The sequence below is a fragment of the Gossypium raimondii genome, chromosome 3 (assembly GCF_025698545.1).
Source record: "Gossypium raimondii isolate GPD5lz chromosome 3, ASM2569854v1, whole genome shotgun sequence".
Lineage (NCBI taxonomy): Eukaryota > Viridiplantae > Streptophyta > Magnoliopsida > Malvales > Malvaceae > Gossypium > Gossypium raimondii.
In genome coordinates this window covers 564,284-585,826 of record NC_068567.1, presented here as the reverse complement: position 1 = coordinate 585,826, position 21,543 = coordinate 564,284, and the positions used below count along the sequence as shown (strand labels likewise).

The 21,543-nt window shown below is 33.1% G+C and overlaps 3 protein-coding genes and 1 long non-coding RNA gene across 6 annotated transcripts; 3 read left to right on the top strand and 1 right to left on the bottom strand.

The window, feature by feature from the left end:
• Positions 1–1,968: 1,968 nt before the first annotated feature.
• Positions 1,969–4,231, bottom strand: LOC105796322 (uncharacterized). The gene is made up of 5 exons (XM_012625962.2): positions 4,107–4,231; positions 3,692–3,950; positions 3,278–3,599; positions 2,366–3,117; positions 1,969–2,278 (listed from the first exon to the last, which is right to left on the bottom strand). The coding sequence occupies exons 2-4, from the start codon at positions 3,877–3,879 to the stop codon at positions 2,389–2,391; spliced, it is 1,239 nt and encodes a 412-aa protein (XP_012481416.1). The 5' UTR covers positions 3,880–3,950; positions 4,107–4,231; the 3' UTR covers positions 1,969–2,278; positions 2,366–2,388.
• A 1,067-nt stretch (positions 4,232–5,298) lies between these two features.
• On the top strand, positions 5,299–7,473 carry LOC105796321 (uncharacterized). The gene is made up of 3 exons (XR_001134421.2): positions 5,299–5,391; positions 5,866–5,951; positions 7,240–7,473. It is a non-coding gene; the product is annotated as an uncharacterized LOC105796321 (long non-coding RNA).
• Positions 7,474–10,384: 2,911 nt separating this feature from the next.
• LOC105796319 (UDP-glycosyltransferase 74F2) lies at positions 10,385–21,533 on the top strand. Of its 3 annotated transcripts, none has more exons than XM_052627837.1 (2): positions 10,385–11,093; positions 20,622–21,533. In XM_052627837.1, the coding sequence occupies exons 1-2, from the start codon at positions 10,437–10,439 to the stop codon at positions 21,351–21,353; spliced, it is 1,389 nt and encodes a 462-aa protein (XP_052483797.1). In that variant the 5' UTR covers positions 10,385–10,436; the 3' UTR covers positions 21,354–21,533. The 3 variants fall into 3 exon arrangements, with proteins under 3 accessions (XP_052483797.1, XP_012481415.1, XP_012481413.1); XM_012625961.2 differs by lacking the exon at positions 20,622–21,533 and adding an exon at positions 11,930–12,816 and having other exon boundaries at positions 10,394–11,093; XM_012625959.2 differs by lacking the exon at positions 10,385–11,093 and adding an exon at positions 19,271–19,970.
• Positions 14,352–16,762, top strand: LOC105796318 (UDP-glycosyltransferase 74F2). The gene is made up of 2 exons (XM_012625958.2): positions 14,352–15,046; positions 15,880–16,762. The coding sequence occupies exons 1-2, from the start codon at positions 14,390–14,392 to the stop codon at positions 16,609–16,611; spliced, it is 1,389 nt and encodes a 462-aa protein (XP_012481412.1). The 5' UTR covers positions 14,352–14,389; the 3' UTR covers positions 16,612–16,762.
• Positions 21,534–21,543: the final 10 nt, after the last annotated feature.

Here is a 21,543-nt window from a genome sequence, read left to right as displayed (position 1 = left end):
TATTCAGAAATTTTTATTTAAGTCACTGGGATTTTAATATTGTTGTTGTATGGTCTTCTTTGTTCGCATCGCCTGCACCAATCGAAAGCTTTTCTTCCCATTCTCTTCTATAGTTCATTTTTTTTTCCATGAAACAAATTTGAACACCACAAGTCTTCGAATCAAAATCCAACCAACTTATTCTTCGATCTTTGACAGTAACTGCTAGATCGATTTGGATCTATAGTATACTTTTCTACTCGTCGATGAGTACTGATCCACTATATCAATTGTTGAATTGTTGCTTAAAGCTCGCTAAATGAAAACTTTTAAATAATTCGGTGACTTAAATAAAAACATTCAATAGTTCAATGATCATTTTGTAAGGTTTTAAAATTTGGTGATAAAAATATAAACTTACTAATAGTTAGTGACATTAGGTGTAGTTTACCCTTGTTAAAAAAGGTGAAAATGAGGAGATTTTGAATTTATCAAGAGATGAGAGACGATAAAAAAAGGTAAACGAGACGATACGAGGGACGTGGATGTGACCGTGTGTAGTATAAATTTCATCACAAAGTGGGGACCACATAGTACCCGCCACACGACCCATACATCAACGAACCAACACTATATCAACACGTGGATGAGATGATAGAGCGCTCAGAAAAGGAGAGACATGGAAAATGGGGCGGTTTTAAGAAAGACAAAGAAAAGGACATGCTAGATTCTCTCTGTCTTTTTCAATTTTGTTGTTTAAGGGTTTATTAGTTTTTCTATTTTTATAATTTGGTCCCCTCGATTTTGGCCTTGAATATTCTTGATTATTCTTTTGAAAAACTTCCTCATTTCTTCTTATATCATTGGTCCACTTTCGCTTTAAAAAGTCGACCGAAAGCAATTTGGAAATCCAATTCATGAATCATTATTATTTTTTGTTTGATTAAATTGGAATATTAAAATATTTATTTATTTTGTAAATATTTGATATGACTGTTTGATAAATTTAGGCGAGAACATAATTTTCATTTATTATTTTAAAAAATAGTTCTTGATTGAAATACTGCCACGTATTTGGTCCAAATAAATTGGACAACCAAATTAAAGGCTCAAATTGAGGCAAAACTTTTGAATATAATCAAACAAGATAATATTTTTGAAAATATTTAAATAAAGGTTTTCAATGAATAATGATGTATTTAAAATAAATAATAATAGCTAAATCAAATATTATTTAAAACAAAAATATAATTTGGAAGCTGATATACATCATTAAAAGACTTTGATCTTATATTAATAAAGAAATAAATGCATAAAGAAAAGACTTGTCCTAATTTCGGTACCTTAAAAAGGATTGGTCTTTTATTCCTTTGACCTGATTCAACATTTCGCTTTTATAAAATATTTCAATATAGATATTTTATATATTTGTCATTAAAAGTAAATAAAAACATTTTTATAATTAATTAATAATTCAACCGGATCAAACTAGCCCAAATTCAAGAATATCTTATAAACCCAGACCTATTAGGCATTCTAAATAATCTGAAATATACAAAAAAAAAAAAAAATCAACCTTCTTTATGGTCATGATCCTTGGAACTTGTATTAGCATAGATGAAACATAAAATCTAAAGGTGAGAATACCATAAACAAATTAATCCCCATATGTTTGGATCAAAAAATAAATTGATTCTTTCTATTAAAAATTCCATACATTTCTACGGTTAAAAATTGACGTGATAAATGGAATAACTAAACACACTTGGCATGCCAAGTACACCTGATTTTGAGATACATGGACCAATTTTTAACCGTAGAGATGAATGCAATTTTGTAGTAGAAGAATCAATTTACTTTTTGATCTAATATATAGGGTCTAATTTACCCAATTTTTTAGTAGAAATGATAAAATATAATTTGATTTTTAGTACAAAGAGCTCCGTATTTTTACTGAAATCCAAAGCATGTAAACACAGAAAAGCAAGGTGACCAAATAGTTATAATTCTCCTTTTTTTGAACCTTGATGAGAGATACAAGAAGATTTTCGAAGGGAAATGTTGTGAATGTGAATCCCTTTAGAGGTCACAACTCAGTCACAAGGTGTACATAAAATATAAATAGAATCACATCAAATAATATGAACATTAGGATAGTAACATACCAGTCGTTCATATAAACTTCGGACATAAAGAAACTGAAATCTCCAGCGAGACCATAACCATCGTCTCATTCCATGCCGAAGTAATAGTGCAACAAGAACTGAAACCTCGCTGCTTAATTGAAGCCTACTGAGAACTGAAAATTTGAACAGATAAATAGAATTCAGTATCAACAATAAACTAAAACAAGCATAAACCGGAATTTATTAGAAACAACATATACCGGAATATATCGGAAACACAACATCAACGTCTAAAAGCATTTCCTTCTGATTCATAACGGCCTTGTGAATAATGCGCCCTACGACGGACGCTCTCTTCTATTGTTGAGCTTCCACCCTTCTCAGCACCATAAATGCTTCTATTGGCAGCATCCAAGAAGTTTTTGCCAACAGATGTGCTGGACAGTGTAGCCTCCTGAGCATCATTCTCCTCGGCCTTTTTCAACCGCTTCCACCTTTGCTCTTCATGCAACTCAGCATCCTCTTGCATTTCACGAAGCCGGGCAGCTCTCTCCTCTTCAGAAAGTTTATGGGAAACACCCCGGCGCTTGTTATCCCGAGGTCCAGTATCTCTATGGTCATAAGACCGTCGATCTTTTTCTTGATTTTTATCTGCATCTATACTTCGTGGAGCTTGAGAAGAATATTTATCACGCTTAGACTTGTCATGGCTCCTCTTATCAACATCTTGATCATCATATCCATATTTCTGCCTGCGGTGACTCTTCTCTTCCCTTTCTGTTTCCTTTAATTCATGTTCTGAATCTGATTCTGTTTTGCGATAGTGCCCCTCATAATCTGACCTCTTGCGATGGTGATTTTTATCTTTTTTGTCCTCCTTAGAAGTGTCATCTTCAGAATATGAATGCCGTTTAGACGATGAATGTTTCCGATGCTTGGAACTACTACGGTGATGCTTCTTACGGTGTTCCTTATGATCAGGGGATTTTTCCTTTTGTTTCTTCTCTACAACCTATTAAACCATTAACCAAAGCGGAAAAATGAGATTAGTAATTGCAACAGTAATTTCAAAGATCAATGGGTTCTCTACTCCTACTTAAAAGTACAATCATATTCACAATGAAACCTATAAGAACACACATTAAAAGCAATAGAATAGATGAATAACATACAGATTTGCGTATCATGGCCATTTGGACAGGGTTGTTCTTGATACGAGCAAGTGCTTCTTGTTCGCGCTGGCGAATCATAAGCAACGGATCTGAATGGAGCTTACGCCAGGTATCATTAGCCGAGTGAGGTTTGTCTTCAAACAACGCACCGGGCGCAGAAGAAGACTGGTTGGCATTACCATCAGTACCCGCCTTCGACCCCGGAAGGGCTTCTTCGAGAGCCTTGAAACCTCCACCTCCGCTACCTCCAGCAGCAGAGCTACTAGCACCTTTCCCAACAGCAAGTCCAGAATCGTAGAGAAAATCCAACCTCTCCTGCTTCCTACAAAATTTTTAAAAAAATTGAAATCGAATCAAAACCCTAAACCCTAATTTTCGAATCACAAAAAGGGGGAAACAAGGAAATAGACTTACGGGACAAGGCCAGCTTGTTCTTGGAGAAGACGGAACTCAGAGCGTTCCCTCTCTTCATGAATCTGCTTACGAAGCTCTTCCAATTTCTTCTGCTCAGCCTCGTGCTTTTGTTCCGCTTTCCACACGTTTTCGATGTTCCTCAAGCTACCGGTATGCCATCCTTTCTTGTTCAGAAACTTCAACGCCATTTTTCAGATACCAAATAATTACCCAATCCTCAATTACAATGAATTTTCAAATCTTCCCTAAACCAGATCCTCTGCAAGATTGAATAAAATTGACTGTAAACCCTAACCAATATCAAGTTGAATGAATTTGCAGTAAACCCTATAATCAAATCAAAATTAGAAATTATTGAAATTATAAATCTTTACTGAAATCAATTTCAATTTCAATTGCAAACAAAAAAACATACCTAAAAGGAAGCAGTCGATTGGAGAATTATGGAGTCTAATTGAAAAATGGATGTTTTGGTACTTGACACATTTGTTTAAATAAAAATTCATAATTTTATATATAAAAAAATAAATAGAATAAAAAATATTGGCGGTTCATGACTACAGCAATTTTCGGCCGAGCTGAAATATGGGTTCTTTTTCCTCATTGGATTGGGCTTGAGTCCACATTATAAAACTTTATTGGCTTAAATGCAAAGTTGGACCTCAAAGTATATTATTTTTTATTTAAGTTTCTAAAGGTTTTCTTTCGGTTAAAAGTGGTATCTAAATTAGACTTGTTCATGGGCCGAGCTATTCGTTCAAACCTGAAGATTGGCCCGAAATTTAGAAGGGTTTGGGCAAAAATATTAAGCTCGAAAAATAGATCTGGGTAAAATAATTAGGCTCGTTTAAAAAATGGGTCAAGCTCAGCCTTAAGCATTCAAGGCCCAAACCCAAACCGACCCATTTTCAAGTTTATAATACTTTATATTATGTAATTTATAACACATTAAAAAAATAAACATATACTAAATATATAATACTACTCTAATGTAAATATTAAAATAATGTTAAGATGACTATATAAAAATTTTCAATAAATAAAAAAATGTATAAAATTATTAAATATTAAAATAATATAATATAAATATTTTTAAAAAAATTAAAAAATAATATGGGCGGGGCTAAATTGGGCTTGGGTTAGTCTTTTACAAACATGCGGGTTTGGGCCAAATTTTAGGCCCATATTCTTGGTCGGGTTTGGACAAACATAAAGTATATAAAATTCATGTTTATGTCCAGCCCGATTTCGATCTTAATCAGAATAGTGGTTTCAAAACCACAAATCCCAGTCAGAAAAATTTATAAATATTATTTTCTGTGTTTATAATTTGTGAATTAATATGTGTGAAAATTTCGTGATTTAATTTTACTGTTTGTGTGCTTAATTTGATAAAAGGACTAAATCGCATAAAGTGTAAAAGTTCTATTTTACAAGCTAAAGGTGTCTAAAGGCTATAGAATATTAATTGGAGGTCCCTAATGTGCAATTAGGCCTTCTTTAGGGTGGTGGCCGGCCATAGGGACAAAGAAAAGATTTGGTCAATTGGTTAGGTAAAAATTTGGTGACTAAATTGATTTTTATCATAAAATAAAGAAAAGAGTGATATCATCTTTTCTTCTCCACCTTCACCATCGAAAATTAGCAGCAAAATAGGGGTTTGAGAGCTCAAAAATTTCAGCAAGCTTTTCTCCTTACAAGTAAGTGTTTTGATGACCATTCTTTAATAATTTTTGTACTTTTGGAACCCTTGTAGCTTGAGCTAGCTAATGAGGGGACTATTTTGCAAAATGGTTGGAAGTCTAGGGTTTTTCCATGTGAGTCTTTATGTTGGTTGCTGCATTTTTATGGAAGAAAATGAGTCTTAGTTGTTAAATAAACAGCTTTTGTGAAAGGTGTTACCATGAAAACAACTAAAAGGACCTTTTTGTAAAGGTTATAAAATAGGTGTTAAATATGTGAAATAAATGACATGTATGGAATTATATGAGTCTAGGGAATATTCGGCCAAGCTATAGTGTGGTCAAATTTGGAATATTTTGTATTTTGTGAAATAGGGACTAAATTGTGAAAAATGTGAAATGTCAGGGGCAAAAGTGAAATTTACTTATTATGCGTTTTTGACTAAATTGGATGAAATTATGTTTGAATGAGTTTAATTTGAATATGTTTAGATCAAGAATTAAAGAAATCGGACTTGGATCGGGGGAAAACAAAAGTCGTCGATTAATCGTTCTGTTTCGGTTTATCGTTGTCCGAGGTAAGTTTATAAGCAAATAGATGATATAAATTATAAATAAATATTAGTTATATATATGCTGAAATGAAAACATGCAAATATATATGTAGCTGAATGTGTTTAAGTTCGGGTAACAGAAATAGACGTGGATGTGATTTACTGGTATTTAGCACTGAGTGTGCGAGTATGGAATAGCTATGGCTATACGAATGGCACTAAGTGTGCGAAATTAAAATGACAATGTTGAATAACGGGAACTAAGTGTGCGAAACAAAAATGACGATGTCGAATAACCGGCACTAAGTGTGCGATTCCAAGATCAATTTGGTTAAATAAGAGAGAGCACTAATTGTGCAACGTCATTATTAGCTTCGACAAATTATTTAGCACAAATTGTGCGGATCCAATGAATGATGAATGTGACATATAAGTACATGATATTACAAGTATGTAATTAGGGGTGTTCATTCGGTTAACCGACCGATTAACCGACCCGAAATAATATTAACCGAATTAACCGACCTTTCAAAATTTTTAACCGTTAACCGAACTGAAATTTTTTCAAAAAAATTAACCGAACCGAATTTTTTTCGGTTAATTCGGTCGGTTAACCGAATTAACCGAATTAACCGAATTGAATAACTACATAATTAAATTATTTTTAGACTTTTAGACTTTAGTTTTAAAATTTTATTTTTATTTATTAAATTATTTGTAATTTTTATGATTGGGTTGGGTTGGGTAATTGAGTTGGGTTGAATACTTGGGTTTGGATTGGGTTTAGGTGAATAGTGGACCTATTTATATATTATAATTTTATTTATTAATTTTTTCAATTAAACCGAAAAAATTCGGTTAATCGACCGGTTTCAAACTGAATTAACAGTTAACCGAAAAATCAAAAAATAATTAACCGACCCTCGACCGAAAAAATTCGGTTAACCGACCAATTATCCGAATTCGGTCGGTTAACTGAATTTTTTCGGTTTTACCCGAATTTTGCACACCCCTATATGTAATAGTTAAATAGTATATGATATCAAGGTAAGTTGGTTATTTCATTTGTGATACAAATTAGATGATGCAAATGAAAGTCTGTGTGTGTGTATTAAAGACTATATTTGGCCAAATGGTAAGGGTATGTGATATCAAAATTATGTTTTTTTTTATGCTTATATATATATGAATATGATTTGAATAATTCGGTTATGTGATTCTGAACTATTAATAGCATTGAATTGTTTATTTGCTTATGACTTACTAAGCTTTGATAGCTTACCATGCATATGTGTTTGCCTCGGTTTTATAGATTTTGGAAGTTAGTTGCAGGATCGGGGATTGTCAACGAAATCAATCACACTATCGTCCGTTATCAGTATCTATAAAAGTTAAACTTAAACTTATGGCATGTATAGTTTATTCTACTTTTTGGAACATATATTGAATGATGTATATATATATAATGAGCCATGCGAAAATGGCTTGTTTATTTTGATATGTATGGTTTCATGCTTGATTAAATTAAATAACATGGTTAATTGTTTGGATTGTGTTTCGAAAATGGTTGAAATAGGGAAGTAAAGTTATTTGATAATGATTAGCTATTGAGGTGGCTATTTAAGAATATGTTTAGTGTTATGTATGCCTAAATGCTAGTTAATACAAAGAAATTATGAGAGTAAAAAAAAAATTGCAATGGAATAGTTTTTTTTTCTTGGATAGCAGCAGTGATGTGATTTTGAAAAATTCACCGAGGATATTAGAAATGGAATTAGAGAGTGAATGAGGTATAGAATTAAAGCTTATCGAGTCTATTTTCATATGAAAGAAACGGTATAGGCAAATGAATTTTATATTATGAGATATTTGAATTTTAGTGAGATAGGGTCAGAATGATTTTGGAATCCCCTGTCCTGACTTTGGAAAATTATTAAAAACTGTACAGAAAGAATTATGAGTTATAATTTATATTTCTTGATTCCTAGTCTATTTTCAATAGAAACAAGCGGAAGCACCATATGAAATCTGTACAATGAGATAATTAATTTTTAGTGACGAGAAGTCAGAACTGTCGAACAGTGAAACAAGGGAGACTTTAACTAATAAACTGTACTAATTGGTCAACCCAAAAATTTTGAAAATTTTATGATAATAATGTATATGAGTATAGTTTTAGAAAAAATTTACGGATTTAAATTTCGAGTTTCGTAACTCGAGTTATAACTAATTTAGTGACTACGCGCAGTTCGACAGTTTTATTGTGAAAAGTGAAATAAATTATTTTTAATTTGTTTAAGTATTTGGAAAATTTTTAATGTTCCCGGTTTGGACCCGAACCGTTTTCATTGCATGTTTTAGGGTCTCGATGATCCTTTTTAGAGACATATTGATTGAACGTGAGTGAATTAATTTTAAAAGAAAATTTTTATGCTCCGATTTAGTAAGTTAAGTTAGGTAACGCTTCGTGCTCGATTCCGGCAATGGTCTCGGGTAAGGGGTGTTACACCGAACCTGGCCCATGAGCACCTCTAAATCTAAGGTATCAATTTTATCTCATTTTATCCTAAAACACGACAATGGCCAATAAGAATGTGACATATGGCATGTTTTTATTGGATTTCATACTTAGATAAAATGAGATGAAATTGATAGTTTAGGTACTATTTTTAACAGAAAAAAAATTAAACACCGAAGTGCAAAAAACAATATAATTTAGGTATAATATTGTAGTTAAGCCATGAAAAGGAAAAAAGATTTCAGAACTACACCAACTTTCGTTTGTGCGAGAATTACATATTTAAATCAAAATCGAGTTTAATATATACAATTGTTTTTTTATTTCTTATATTTACAAATGATTAATCCAAATTTAGTTAAATACCCTATTTTGATTTGCATATATATTTAGTACAGCTCACGTGCCACTGATAGTAGCAAACCATTGCCATATATATACACACACTATCAATAGACAATTCCTGTGACTCGAACTTACAACATGAGTATAGAGATAAACATTTTTTGCATGGACTGAATTTTATAATATTTAAACTTAAATATTATTTAATATTTATATTATAATTTTATAATTTTAATATTTATATGATATATAAAAAATAAAAAATAAAATGTTATAAAATTGAAAATTTGATACAAAGGGAACAAGTGGTTATATTGCTGCCATTAGTAATATTTTGACTTCTTTTATAATATTTCAGAATTCATCCTTGTCTCTATCAATGCTTATTATGTCAAGAGATAAGAAACAACAATGTTAAAAATCTAACCTGATTTCAACCCTTAATTAATCAAAATTTAATACGGAATGAAGTAAAAAGAAATATATGTGATTAGAGTTGTCCATGTGTCTGGCTGGGTTTCAACAAAATTTTAGGTTCTGCCCGAAAATGATTGTAAATTTTTACCCAAACCAGGCCTAGATTATATATGCTAACCTTGGGCTTGGACCGACCTGACCTATATTAAAACTTATAATCTAGATACATTGTGAGGTATCGACACCTTAGAGAAGGTATCGGCGCTCAAGCAATTTTTCTTTAATTTTCAAAACATCTAACCTTAAAACAGTATTGATACCAGGCAGGGTATCGATACTTTTGTGAAAGTACAAATACTTTGTTAAGGGTATCGATACTTTGAGACATGTATCCGGGCCAAGCTCGGGGCCGAAAAAACTTTACATAGGACTCAACCTATCTTCTAAACAAGCCTTATTTTTTTGTCGAAACCCATCGTTTAAGCTTACATTTTTTTTCCAAATATTTTCATTTTTCAGACAGATCTTCGAGTCGGGCTGTACAAGTCTACGTATGGTATGTGGTAGAAGAATATTTTTGAATTATTTAACGTTTGAGCCCAAAAGGTATCATTATCATGGAGGGGATGGCTGGTTGAATAATTTTAGATTCACTTAAGGAACATTTGTTTGTATTCGGTCTAAAGTTGAAAATATATATTGCCTATATTTCGTGTGGATGAAATCATCTTATCTATATTTTTCTGAGATCCTATGATCAAAATCCTCATTGATTGATATTTAAAAACATATTTAATATGTGTCAACTCAGTATTGATTCGATTGGCATGAACATTATTGACAATGTAGGACGACGTGAGTTCGAGAATGTTAAAGCGTATTTATTCACTGATTTAAGGGTTAGGGGTTATAAATAATTCTATACATGGTTTATTCACTTCTTTGATACATTATTGTATCAAAAAATATACTCGACCGGTTATGAAGAAAAACAACTCAAAGAAAAGCTCATTATTATTTTTTGTTTCCTTATAAGTGGGGCGGTAGAGCTCTATCCATTGACATGATATAATCTTTTTTTTCCATCCACTCCTTTTAAGATTAGTCGTGGTCTTACCCACTTTACCAATAGTGGTATTTTATCTATTAATTTCATTGACACATTCCTATATAAACAGCATACTCCAGTATTCTTGAAGATCATAAATTATATTGGAGAACAAAAGCAAATGGAGAAAAAAGCTAACAAAAGGGGTCATGTATTGGTCATTCCTTATTCGACGCAAGGCCATATTAACCCAATGCTTCAATTCTCCAAACGCTTATCCTCCAAAGGACTCAAAGCAACCTTTGCCACCACTGTCTTCATCTCTGAAACCATGAAACCCGAATTGCTCAACTCCGAAATCGATTTCGACACGATATCAGACGGTTGTGATAAAGAGGGATTCTTCGCACTCGGGGATATTGACGATTACCTTGTACGATTACAAGCTGTTGGGTCAAAAACCTTGACCGAACTTATCATAAAGCATAAGAACTCACCTCATCCTATTGATTGCATACTCTATGACGCTTTCCTTCCATGGGTTCTTGATGTTGCCCAACAATTTGGTATTGTTGGAATCGCTTTTTTTACGCAGGCGTGCGCTGTGGATTACATATATTATTATGTTCATAATGGGCTTTTGAGTCTTCCGATTTCATCGTCAATGATGCCAATTGTCATTCCCGGGTTGCCGTTGCTTGATCTTCGAGACATGCCATCATTTATCTATGTTGTGGGTTCGTATCCATCTCATTTCAAGTTGGTGTTGAATCAATTCTCTAATATAGACAAAGCTGATTTCATTTTAGTTAATACCTTCTACAAGTTGGAACAAGAGGTTAGTTTACTTTTAACTATACAAAGCTCTCTCTCTCTCTCTCTCTCAATTTTCTTCTCAATTATAGGACTTGATTGAGTTCTGCTCTAATAATTTTGGGCTTAGTTAATAATAACTTCAATTAATAATAATTTTCGATGTCAATCGTATCAATATAAATTAATAGTATTTAAATATTTCATTTTATTATTATACTAAATTTATCTTTTTTCTAGAAATTCAAGCGTTTAATATATCATTTAGTATTAAGTTTAGTTTCAAATTTGGTATTTAAGTTTTTTCTTTTCAATTTGATATTTAAGTTTAATTTCAATATTCAATTTGGTATTTAAACCAAATGACATCATATTGCCTAATGAATCTTTGACTTGTGTTTTCTTGTAGAAAAACACAAATACCTAACTGGGACAAAAAAAAAACTCAGGTATCAAATTGAACATTTAAGCCAAACTTAAGTACCAAATTGAGACAAAAAAAATCTTTATTCACCCGGGTGGTAGTGATAGCTAGAGAACTGGTTTCAAAACCCTAACTAAAACCTAGACTTATACATGGGCCGAGTCACCCAGTTCAACCCGAAGGGCAGCCCGAAAAGTGAGAAGATTTTGGGAAAATATAAGCCCGAAAAATGGGAAAGCTTTTTTTTGCCTAGGCTCGGCACGAATTTGTAAAAAAAAAAGCTTTTGCTATTTTATCACTGTTTTTTATTGATTTGTTATTATTTCGCTATTATATTGTTACTATTTTTAAAAGTATAAAAACCAAAATGCAGCAAGTGGTATAAGGACATGCAAGGTACTTTTACCATTTTGTAACGATCTCTTTGCTATAAACAGGTTGTTGATTCAATGTCGAAGGTGATGACTCAACCATTGTTAACGATAGGCCCAACAATCCCATCCATGTGTGTAGATAAAAGACTTGAAAACGACAAAGATTACGATCTCAATCTCTTTAAACTAGACTCTACCAGTACATGTTGGCTAACCACCAAGCCACCATGCTCGGTCGTTTACGTCTCATTTGGAAGCTTGGCTAACCTAACCAGCAACCAAATGAAGGAACTCGCATGGGGTTTAAAGCAAACTGGGTTTCATCTCTTGTGGGTGGTTCGGTCTTCCGAGTTACCGAAAGTCCCACACGGGTTCATTGAGGAAATGGGTGATAAAGCATTGATAGTTACTTGGATACCACAAACCGAGGTACTTGCGAATGAGGCCATAGGGTGTTTTTTCACGCATTGTGGGTGGAACTCGACGATTGAGGCCTTGTGTTTGGGGGTACCGATGGTGGCGATGCCACAGTGGGCCGACCAAACCACGGATGCTAAGCTAGTTGAGGATGTTTGGAAAGTTGGGGTTCGAGTTAATGTGAGGGAGGATGGGATTGTGAGTGGAGATGAAATAGAGAGGTGTATTAGACAAGTGATGGAAGGGGAACAAGGGATTGAAATGAAAAGAAATGCTATGAAATGGAAGGAATTGGCTGTGGAAGCAGTGTGCGAAGGTGGAAGTTCGGACAAGAATATTGATGAATTGGTCTCTAAAATATTGGCACGATGTAAATAGGGTTAGTGTTCTTAGTAAACAAAATACTTAAAATCACAAATCCGAGACTTAGTTCAATTGATTTATGCAATAACACATATTATATGTTATTAGAAAATAGGTAAAAACTAGAGTGACTCAATTATGATCAAATTGAACACAAATTTCACTCAAAATTTCTTAAATCGATATGATTATTCGGCTCTGGTACAATGGATGTAAAGAGTTCTCAAAATTCCTGATAAACATTTTTTGCATGGACTGAATTTTATAATATTTAAGCGTAAATATTATTTAATATTTATATTATAATGTTATATTTTTAATATTCATATGACATATAAAAATAAAAATAAAATGTTATAAAATTGAAAATTTGATACAAAGGAACAAGTGGTTCTATTGCTGCCATTAGTAATATTTTGACTTCTTTTATAATATGTACTGGATTCATCATTGTCTCTATCAATGCTTATTATGTCGAGAGATAAGAAACTTATATCTTTGTTTTAAAATTCAAATTTTATAAACGGAGACAACGATGTTAAAAGAGTTTTGCTTCTTATTTAAAAATTTAACTCTAAATTAATCAAAATTTAATACGGAACGAGGTAAAAAGAAATATATGTGATTAGAGTTATCCATGTGTCAGGCCGAGTTTCAACAAAATTTTAAGTTCAGCCCAAATTGGGTGTAAATTTTTACCCAAACCCGGCCTAGATTATATATGCTAACCTCGGGCCCGGACTGACCTGACCTGTATTAAAACCTATAATCTCGATACATTATGTGGTATCAACACCTTAGAGAGGGTATCGACACTCAAGCAATTTTTCTTTAATTTTCAAAACATCTAACCTTAAGCAGGGTATCAATACTTTTGTGAAAGTACAAATACTTTGTTAAGGGTATCGATGCTTTTAGACATGTATCTGGGCCAGGCTCGGGGCCAAAAAACTTTACCTAGGACTCAACCCGTTTTCTAAACGAGCCTTATTTTTTTACCGAAACTCATCTTATAAGCAATTAAGCTTATATTTTTATCCAAATATTTTTATTTTTCGGACAGACCTTCGGGTCGGGCTGTACAAGTCTACGTATAGTATGTGGTAGAAGAATATTTGTTGAATTATTTAACGTTTTAACCCAAAAGGTATCATTATCATGAAAGGGATGGATGGTTCAATAATTTTAGATTCAATCAAGGAACATTGTTTGTATTCGGTGTAAAGTTGAAAATATTGCCTATATTTTGTGTGGATGAAATCATCTTATCTATATTTTTCTGAGATCCTATGATCAAAATCCTTCCACACTTGTAAACCTATATATCGTTTTATTTTTTACTCATATTTTGATATTGATTGATATTTCAAAATATATTTAATATGTGTCAATTCAGTATTGGTTCGATTGGTGTGAATATTATTGGCAATGTAGGACGACGTGAGTTCGAGTGTGTTGAAACGCGTTTATTCACTTATTTAAGGGTTAGGAGTTATTAATAATTCTATACATTGTATCAAAAAATATACTCGATCGGTTATGAAGATAAACAACTCAAAGAAAAGCTCGTTACTTTATTGTTTCCCTATAATTGGGACGATAGAGCTCTATCCATTGATATGACATAATCCTTTTCCCATCCACTCCTTTTAAGATTAGTCGTGGTCTTACACACTCTACCAATATAAATAGCATACTCCAATATTCTTGAAGATCATAAATTATATTGGAGAACAAAAACCAATGGAGAAAAAAGCTAACAAAAGGGTTCATGTATTGGTCATTCCTTATCCAAGCCAAGGCCATATTAACCCAATGCTTCAATTCTCCAAACGCTTATCCTCCAAAGGACTCAAAGCAACCTTTGCCACCACTGTCTTCATCTCCGAAACCATGAAACCCGAATTACTCAACTCCGACATCGATTTCGACACAATTTCAGACGGTTGTGATAAAGGCGGATTCTTACAAGTCGAGAGTGTTGATGATTACCTTGTACGATTACAAACTGTTGGGTCAAAAACCTTGACCGAACTTATCATAAAGCATAAGAACTCACCCCATCCTATTGATTGCATACTCTATGATGCTTTCCTTCCATGGGTTCTTGATGTTGGCCAACAATTTGGTATTGTTGGAATCGCTTTTTTTACGCAGGCGTGCGCCGTGGATTACATATATTATTATGCTCGTAACGGGCTTTTGAGTCTTCCGATTTCATCGTCAATGATGCCAATTGTCATTCCCGGGTTGCCGTTGCTTGATCTTCGAGACATGCCGTCATTTATCTATGTTGTGGGTTCGTATCCATCTTATTTCGAGTTGGTGTTGAATCAATTCTCTAATATAGACAAAGTTGATTTCATTTTAGTTAATAGCTTCTACAAGTTGGAACAAGAGGTTAGTTTACTTTTAACTATATAAGGCTCTCTCTCTCTCTCTCTCTTTTCTTCTCAATTTTAGGACTTGATTGAGTTCTGCTCTAATATTTTTGGGCTTAGTTAATAATAACTTCAATTAATAATAATTGTCGATGTCAATCGTATCAATATAAACTAATAGTATTTAAATATTTCATTTTATTATTATATTAAATTTATCTATTTTTTGAGAAATTCAAGCGGTTAATATATCATTTAGTATTGAGTTTAGTTTTAAATTTGGTATTTTAAGGGTTTTTTTCAATTTGATATTTAAGTTTAATTTCATTTTTCAATTTGGTATCCAAACCAAATGACATCATATTGCTAATGAATGTTTGACATGTGTTTTCTTGTAGCAAAACATAGATACCTAATTGGGACAAAAAAAACTTAGGTATCAAATTGAATATTTAAGCTAAACTTAAGTGCCAAATTGAGACAAAAAAATATTTCTATTCACCCCGGTGGCAGTGATAGCTAGAGAATTGGTTTCAAAACCCTAACTAAAACCTAGACTTATCCATGAGCCGAGTCACCCAGTTCAACTCGAAGGCCAGCTTGAAAAGTGAGAAGATTTGGGCAAAAATATAATCCCGAAAAATGGGAAAGCTTTTTTTTGCCTAGGCTCGGCACGAATTTGTAAAAAAAATATTTTTGTTACTATTTTATCACTGATTTTTATTGTTTTGTTATCATTTCACTATTATATTGTTACTATTTTTAAAAGTATAAAAACAAAAATGCATCAAGTGGTATAGGGACATGCAAGGTACTTTTACCATTTTGTAATGATCTCTTTGATATAAACAGGTTGTTGATTCGATGTCGAAGGTGATGACTCAACCATTGTTAACGATAGGCCCAACAATCCCATCCATGTATTTAGATAAAAGACTTGAAAACGACAAAGATTACGATCTCAATCTCTTTAAACTAGACTCTACCAGTACATGTTGGCTAACCACCAAGCCACCATGCTCGGTCATTTACGTCTCATTTGGAAGCATGGCTAACCTAACCATCGACCAAATGAAGGAACTCGCACGGGGTTTAAAGCAAACTGGGTTTCATTTCTTGTGGGTGGTTCGGTCTTCCGAGTTACCGAAAGTCCCACACGGGTTCATTGAGGAAATGGGTGATAAAGCATTGATAGTTACTTGGATACCACAAACTGAGGTACTTGCGAATGAGGCCATAGGGTGTTTTTTCACGCATTGTGGGTGGAACTCGACGATTGAGGCCTTGTGTTTGGGGGTACCGATGGTGGCGATGCCGCAGTGGACAGACCAAACCACGGATGCTAAGCTAGTTGAGGATGTTTGGAAAGTTGGGGTTCGAGTTAATGTGAGGGAGGATGGGATTGTGAGTGGAGATGAAATAGAGAGGTGTATTAGACAAGTTATGGAAGGGGAAGAAGGGATTGAAATGAAAAGAAATGCTATGAAATGGAAGGAATTGGCTGTGGAAGCAGTGTGTGAAGGTGGAAGTTCGGACAAGAATATTGATGAATTGGTCTCTAAAATATTGGCACGATGTAAATAGGGTTAGTGTTCTTAGTAAACAAAATATTTAAAATCACAAATTCGAGACTTAGTTGAAGTGATTTATGCATTAACGCATATTATATGTTATTAGAAAATAGGTAAAAGCTAGAGTGATTCAATTATGATCAAAACACAAATTTCACTCAAAATGTCTTAAATCGATATGATTATTCAGCTCTCTTTGGTACAATGTATGTAAAGAGGGTTTAAGCAAAAATATTAGGTTCGAAAAATAGGTCTGGGAAAAATAATTAGGCTCGTTTAAAGTATGGGTCGAGCTCAGGCTTAAATATTCAAGGCTCAAGCCCAACCCGACCCATTTTCAAGGTTTTAATACTTTATATTATGTTATTTATAACACATTAAAAAATAAACATATACTAAATATATAATACTACTCTAATGTAAACATTAAAATAATGTTAAGATGACTATATAAAAATTTTCAATAAATAAAAAATGTATAAAATTATTAAATATTAAAATAAGATAAAATAATATAAATATTTTTAAAAAAATCAAAAAAATAATATGGGCGGGGCTAAATTGGACTTGGGTTAGCCTTTTACAATTTTACGGGTTTGGGCAAAATTTTAAGCCCATATTCTTGGCCGGGTTTGGACAAACATAAAGTATATTAAAATCATGCTTATGCCTAGCCCGAACCTGGCCCATAGCACCTCTAAATCTAAGCTATCAATTTTATCTCATTTTATTCCAAAACATGACAATGGCCAATAAGAATGTGACATATAGCATGTTTTTATTGGATTTCATACACCATTTTGGGTAAAATGAGATGAAATTGATAGTTTAGGTACTATTTTTAACAAAAAAATAAATTAAGTAACGAAGTAAAAAAAAAATTTAGGGTCTAATATTGTAGTTAAGCCAACAATATTATTCAATAATTGTTGCATGAAAAGGAAAAAAGATCTCAAAACTACACCAACTTTCGTTTGTGCGAAAAATATCATTTTATATTTACATATTGTATAAGCAAAGAATTTCGTATTTAAATCAAAATCGAGTTTCATATATACAATTATTTTTATTTCTTATATTTATAAATGATTAATCCAAATTTGGTTAGGTACCCTATTCTGACTTGTATATATATTTAGCATAGCTCACGTGCCACTGATAGTAGCAAACCATTGCCATATATATACACACTATCAGTAAACAATTCTTGTGACTCGAACTTACAACATGAGTATAGAGATAAACATTTTTTGCATGGACTGAATTTTATAATATTTAAACTTAAATATTATTTAATATTTATATTATAATGTTATATTTTTAATATTCATACGATATGTAAAAAAAATAAAATTGAACATGTTATAAAATTGAAAATTTGATACAAAGGGAACAAGTGGTTCTATTGCTGCCATAATTAGTAATATTTTGGACTTCTTTTATAATATTTCAGGGTTCATCCTAGTCTCTATCAATGCTTATTATGTTGAGAGATTAGAAACTTATATCTTTGTTTTAAAATTCAAATTTTATGAACGGAAACAGCAATGTTAAAAGAGTTTTACTTCTTATTTAGAAATCTAGCGTGATTAGAGTTGTTCATGTGCTGAGCCGAGTTTTAACAAAATTTTAGGTTCGGCTCAAAAATGGGTGTAAATTTTTACCCAAACCGGCCTAGATTATATATGCTAACCCCGGGCCCGGACCGGCTTGACCTGTATTAAAACTTATAATCTCGATACATTATGAGGTATCGACACCTTAGAGAGAGTATCGACACTCAAGCAATTTTTCTTTAATTTTCAAAACATCTAACCTTAAAACGGTATTGATACCAGGCAGGGTATTGATACTTTTGTGAAAGTACAAATACTTTGTTAAGGGTATCGATACTTTTAGACATGTATCCAGGCCAAGCTCGGGGCAAAAAAAAACTTTACTTAGGACTCAACCCGTTTTCTAAACGAGCTTAATTTTTTTGCCGAAACTCATCTTTTAAGCTTATATTTTTATCCAAATATTTTCATTTTTCGGACAGACCTTCGGGTCGGGCTGTACAAGTCTACGTATGTGGTAGAACAATATTTGTTGAATTATTGAACGTTTGAACCCAAAAGGTATCATTATCATGAAAGGGATGGATGGTTCAATAATTTTAGATTCAATCAAGGAACATTGTTTGTATTCGGTGTAAAGTTGAAAATATTGCCTATATTTTGTGTGGATGAAATCATCTTATCTATATTTTTTTGAGATCCTATGATCAAAATCCTTCCACACTTGTAAACCTATATATCGTTTTATTTTTTACTCATATTTTGATATTGATTGATATTTAAAAATATATTTAATATGTGTCAATTCAGTATTGGTTCGACTGGCGTGAATATTATTGGCAATGTAGGACGATGTGAGTTCGAGTGTGTTGAAACGCGTTTATTCACTTATTTAAGGGTTAAGGGTTATAAATAATTCTATACATTGTATAAAAAAATATATTTGATCGGTTTTGAAGATAAACAACTCAAAGAAAAGCTCGTTACTTTTTTTTGTTTCCCTATAATTGGGGCTATAGAACTCTATCCATTGATATGACATAATCCTTTTTCCATCCACTCCTTTTAAGATTAGTCGTGGTCTTACACACTCTACCAATATAAATAGCATACTACAGTATTCTTGAAGAACATAAATTATATTGGAGAACAAAAACAAATGGAGAAAAAAGCTAACAATAGGGGTCATGTATTGGTCATTCCGTATCCGACCCAAGGCCATATTAACCCAATGCTTCAATTCTCCAAACGCTTATCCTCCAAAGGACTCAAAGCAACCTTTGCCACCACTGTCTTCATCTCCGAAACCATGAAACCCGAATTACTCAACTTCGACATCGATTTCGACACGATATCAGATGGTTGTGATGAAGGCAGATTCTTTGAAGTTAGGAGTATTGACGATTACCTTGTACGATTACAAACTGTTGGGTCAAAAACCTTGACCGAACTTATCATAAAGCATAAGAACTCACCCCGTCCTATTGATTGCATACTCTATGATGCTTTCCTTCCATGGGTTCTTGATGTTGCCCAACAATTTGGTATTGTTGGAATAGCTTTTTTTACGCAGGCGTGCGCTGTGAATTACATATATTATTATGCTCGTAACGGGCTTTTGAGTCTTCCGATTTCATCGTCAATGATGCCAATTGTCATTCCCGGGTTGCCGTTGCTTGATCTTCGAGACATGCCGTCATTTATCTATGTTGTGGGTTCGTATCCATCTTATTTCGAGTTGCTGTTGAATCAATTCTCTAATATAGACAAAGCTGATTTCATTTTAATTAATACCTTCTACAAGTTGGAACAAGAGGTTAGTTTACTTTTAACTATAGAAAGCGCTCTCTCTCTCTCTTTTCTTCTCAATTATAGGACTTGATTAAGTTCTGCTCTAATAATTTTGGGCTTAGTTAATAATAACTTCAATTAATAATAATTGTCGATGTCAATCGTATCAATATAAATTAATAGTTTTTAAGTATTTCATTTTATTATTATACTAAATTTTTCTTTAGAAAAACACAGATACCTAATTGGGACAAAAAAAACTCAGGCATCAAATTGAACATTTAAGCCAAACTTAAGTACCAAATTGAGACAAAAAAATATCTCTATTCACCCCGATGGTAGTGATAGCTAGAGAGTTTCAAAACCCTAAACTAAAACCTAGACTTATCTATGGGCCGAGTCACCTAGTTCAACCTGAAGGCCAACCCGAAAAGTGAGAAGATTTGGGCAAAAATATAAGATCGAAAAATGGGAAAGCTTTTTTTTGCTTAGGTTCAGCACGAATTTGTAGAAAAAAAATGTTGCTATTTTATCACTGATTTTTATTGTTTTGTTATCATTTCGCTATTATATTGTTACTAGTTTTAAATGTATAAAAACCAAACTGTAACAAGTGGTATAGGGACATGCAATGTACTTTTATACCATTTTGTAATGATCTCTTTGCTATAAACAGGTTGTTGACTCGATGTCGAAGGTGATGTCTCAACCACTGTTAACGATAGGCCCAACAATCCCATCCATGTATTTAGATAAAAGACTTGAAAATGACAAAGATTACGATCTCAATCTCTTTAAACTAGACTCTACTAGTACATGTTGGCTAACCTCCAAGCCACCATGCTCGGTCGTTTACGCCTCATTCGGAAGCTTGGCTAACCTAACCAGTGACCAAATGAAGGAACTCGCACGAGGTTTAAAGCAAACTGGGTTTCATTTCTTGTGGGTGGTTCGGTCTTCCGAGTTATCGAAAGTCCCACACGGGTTCATTGAGGAAATGGGTGATAAAGCATTGATAGTTTCTTGGATACCACAAACCGAGGTACTTGCGAATGAGGCCATAGGGTGTTTTTTCACGCATTGTGGGTGGAACTCGACGATTGAGGCCTTGTGTTTGGGGATACCGATGGTGGCGATGCCGCAGTGGACCGACCAAACCACGGATGCTAAGCTAGTTGAGGATGTTTGGAAAGTTGGGGTTCGAGTTAATGTGAGGGAGGATGGGATTGTGAGTGGAGATGAAATAGAGAGGTGTATTAGACAAGTTATGGAAGGGGAAGAAGGGATTGAAATGAAAAGAAATGCTATGAAATGGAAGGAATTGGCTGTGGAAGCAGTGTGTGAAGGTGGAAGTTCGGACAAGAATATTGATGAATTGGTCTCTAAAATATTGGCACGATGTAAATAGGGTTAGTGTTCTTAGTAAAAAGAATATTTAAAATGACAAATCCGAGACTTAGTTCAATTGATTTATTCAATAACATATATTATATGTTATTAGAAAATAGGTAAAAGCTAGAGTGATTCAATTATGATCAAAACACAAATGTCATTCAAAATCTCTTAAATCGATATGATTATTCGGCTCTCTTTGGTAC

Bases quoted from the DNA above. Each gene is read 5' to 3' on its own strand.
- LOC105796322 (XM_012625962.2), bottom strand. From the start codon at position 3,879: ATGGCGTTGAAGTTTCTGAACAAGAAAGGATGGCATACCGGTAGCTTG. The intron at 3,600-3,691 runs GTAAGTCTATTT...AAAATTTTGTAG, and splicing joins GAACAAGCTGGCCTTGTCCC to GAAGCAGGAGAGGTTGGATT. The intron at 3,118-3,277 runs GTATGTTATTCA...ATGGTTTAATAG, and splicing joins TGGCCATGATACGCAAATCT to GTTGTAGAGAAGAAACAAAA.
- LOC105796319 (XM_052627837.1), top strand. From the start codon at position 10,437: ATGGAGAAAAAAGCTAACAAAAGGGGTCATGTATTGGTCATTCCTTAT. The intron at 11,094-20,621 runs GTTAGTTTACTT...TGCTATAAACAG, and splicing joins TCTACAAGTTGGAACAAGAG to GTTGTTGACTCGATGTCGAA.
- LOC105796318 (XM_012625958.2), top strand. From the start codon at position 14,390: ATGGAGAAAAAAGCTAACAAAAGGGTTCATGTATTGGTCATTCCTTAT. The intron at 15,047-15,879 runs GTTAGTTTACTT...TGATATAAACAG, and splicing joins TCTACAAGTTGGAACAAGAG to GTTGTTGATTCGATGTCGAA.